The sequence below is a fragment of the Sinocyclocheilus anshuiensis genome, unplaced genomic scaffold, assembly GCF_001515605.1.
Source record: "Sinocyclocheilus anshuiensis isolate Anshui unplaced genomic scaffold, SAMN03320099.WGS_v1.1 scaffold267, whole genome shotgun sequence".
NCBI classification, from domain to species: Eukaryota; Metazoa; Chordata; class Actinopteri; order Cypriniformes; family Cyprinidae; genus Sinocyclocheilus; species Sinocyclocheilus anshuiensis.
The window spans coordinates 1,851,905-1,853,152 of NW_015552637.1; the positions used below are offsets into that span (position 1 = coordinate 1,851,905).

The window sequence follows — 1,248 nt, forward strand, 5'->3', positions numbered from 1 at the left end:
ATATGTATATATTGGGGGGTGACTGTTTATTTGTGTGATGATACAAATGCTGTGTAACTCTTACCATTGACATTAAGCGTTGTGTGTTTATTAAATTGATTATAATCCAGCTCCACCCTACAAGTGTACTGTGAGGCATCAGTAAACTGTAAATTATTGATGCTTAAGGAAATGTCTCCATTTCTGTGGTTACCTTGAAGCAAGAGTCGCTCTGAAGATGTTGAATAAATACATTTACCGTCTTGTCCTTTTGTCTTGTTATAAAATGTGCACTGAACAATGGGTTCATGTATTTTGCCCTGCATCCATTTAATATTGATGTCACCGGTGTAACTATTTTGTTTTGGGTGTGTGAAGATGCAGGGTAGAATCACATTTTGTCCCAATGTGCCATTGACCTGATCCTGTACTTTCATGGTCCATGGTGTACAAGATAGGCCTGTGGATGACAACAGAACAACATATAATATGATAGCGTAAGTTGTAACAAGATAGCCTAAAAAACACTAAATCTGGAGGTAATCGTAGTTTTTAGTGGATATGTTTCCGGTTCACATTTACTGCTTTCATTTGAATTCTTTCGTACATTATAAAAATAAAAAGGCGCATGAGGAAAGCTTTGCAATTCCTTAATGTTAGACCAGTTCTCTAGCCAGACTCTACCTGTATGGTAATGGAAGAACCTCATGTATTTTTTTGTTATTTTTACAGTGTAGAATTATAGTTACATTCTTGTTTTTAAAATGTAAAAAATAATGTATTACCTTTGAGACTGCAAATCAAAGAAAGCAAACCAAACACATAATCCTGCATCTTCGGAGAGAACATTCTGGGATCTCACAGACAGAAGACTTAAAATGAAGGTAATGTGACTAAACAAGATGGTAAGTAATGACTAAATAAGGAACTGTCTACTTACGTTTCCAAAATTCCTTTTTTTTTGTGTGAACTGGTCAGTGCAGGTAGTTTCCTCTGAAAGGCCCTGCTCCAAAAATAAAAATAAATTTTCTCACAATGAATTGCTTACAGCAGCACCACATGGTGAAACTTTATCAGGTTTCTTGTCACTCTTAAATTAAAGACTATTTCGTATACTTCTTAAATTATTTCACTTTCAGTCTAATCACTAAAGCTCCAATTTGTGTCATTTGATTTTTGTGTAATAGATAGATAGATAGATAGATAGATAGATAGGCAGGCAGACAGACAGACAGACACAGACAGATAGATAGATAGATAGGCAGGCAG

General features: G+C 35.2%; 1 protein-coding gene across 1 annotated transcript in view; it reads right to left on the minus strand.

The window, feature by feature from the left end:
- Positions 1 to 835, minus strand: part of siglec15l (sialic acid binding Ig-like lectin 15, like) — a 2,336-nt gene extending 1,501 nt beyond the window's left edge. The window contains exons 1-2 of the mRNA XM_016458163.1: positions 765 to 835; positions 65 to 439 (exon numbers count right to left, since the gene is read on the minus strand). Coding sequence (XP_016313649.1) covers positions 65 to 439; positions 765 to 828 — 439 coding nt within the window. The 5' untranslated portion in view covers positions 829 to 835. The remainder of the gene's footprint in view (positions 1 to 64; positions 440 to 764) is intronic.
- Positions 836 to 1,248: the final 413 nt, after the last annotated feature.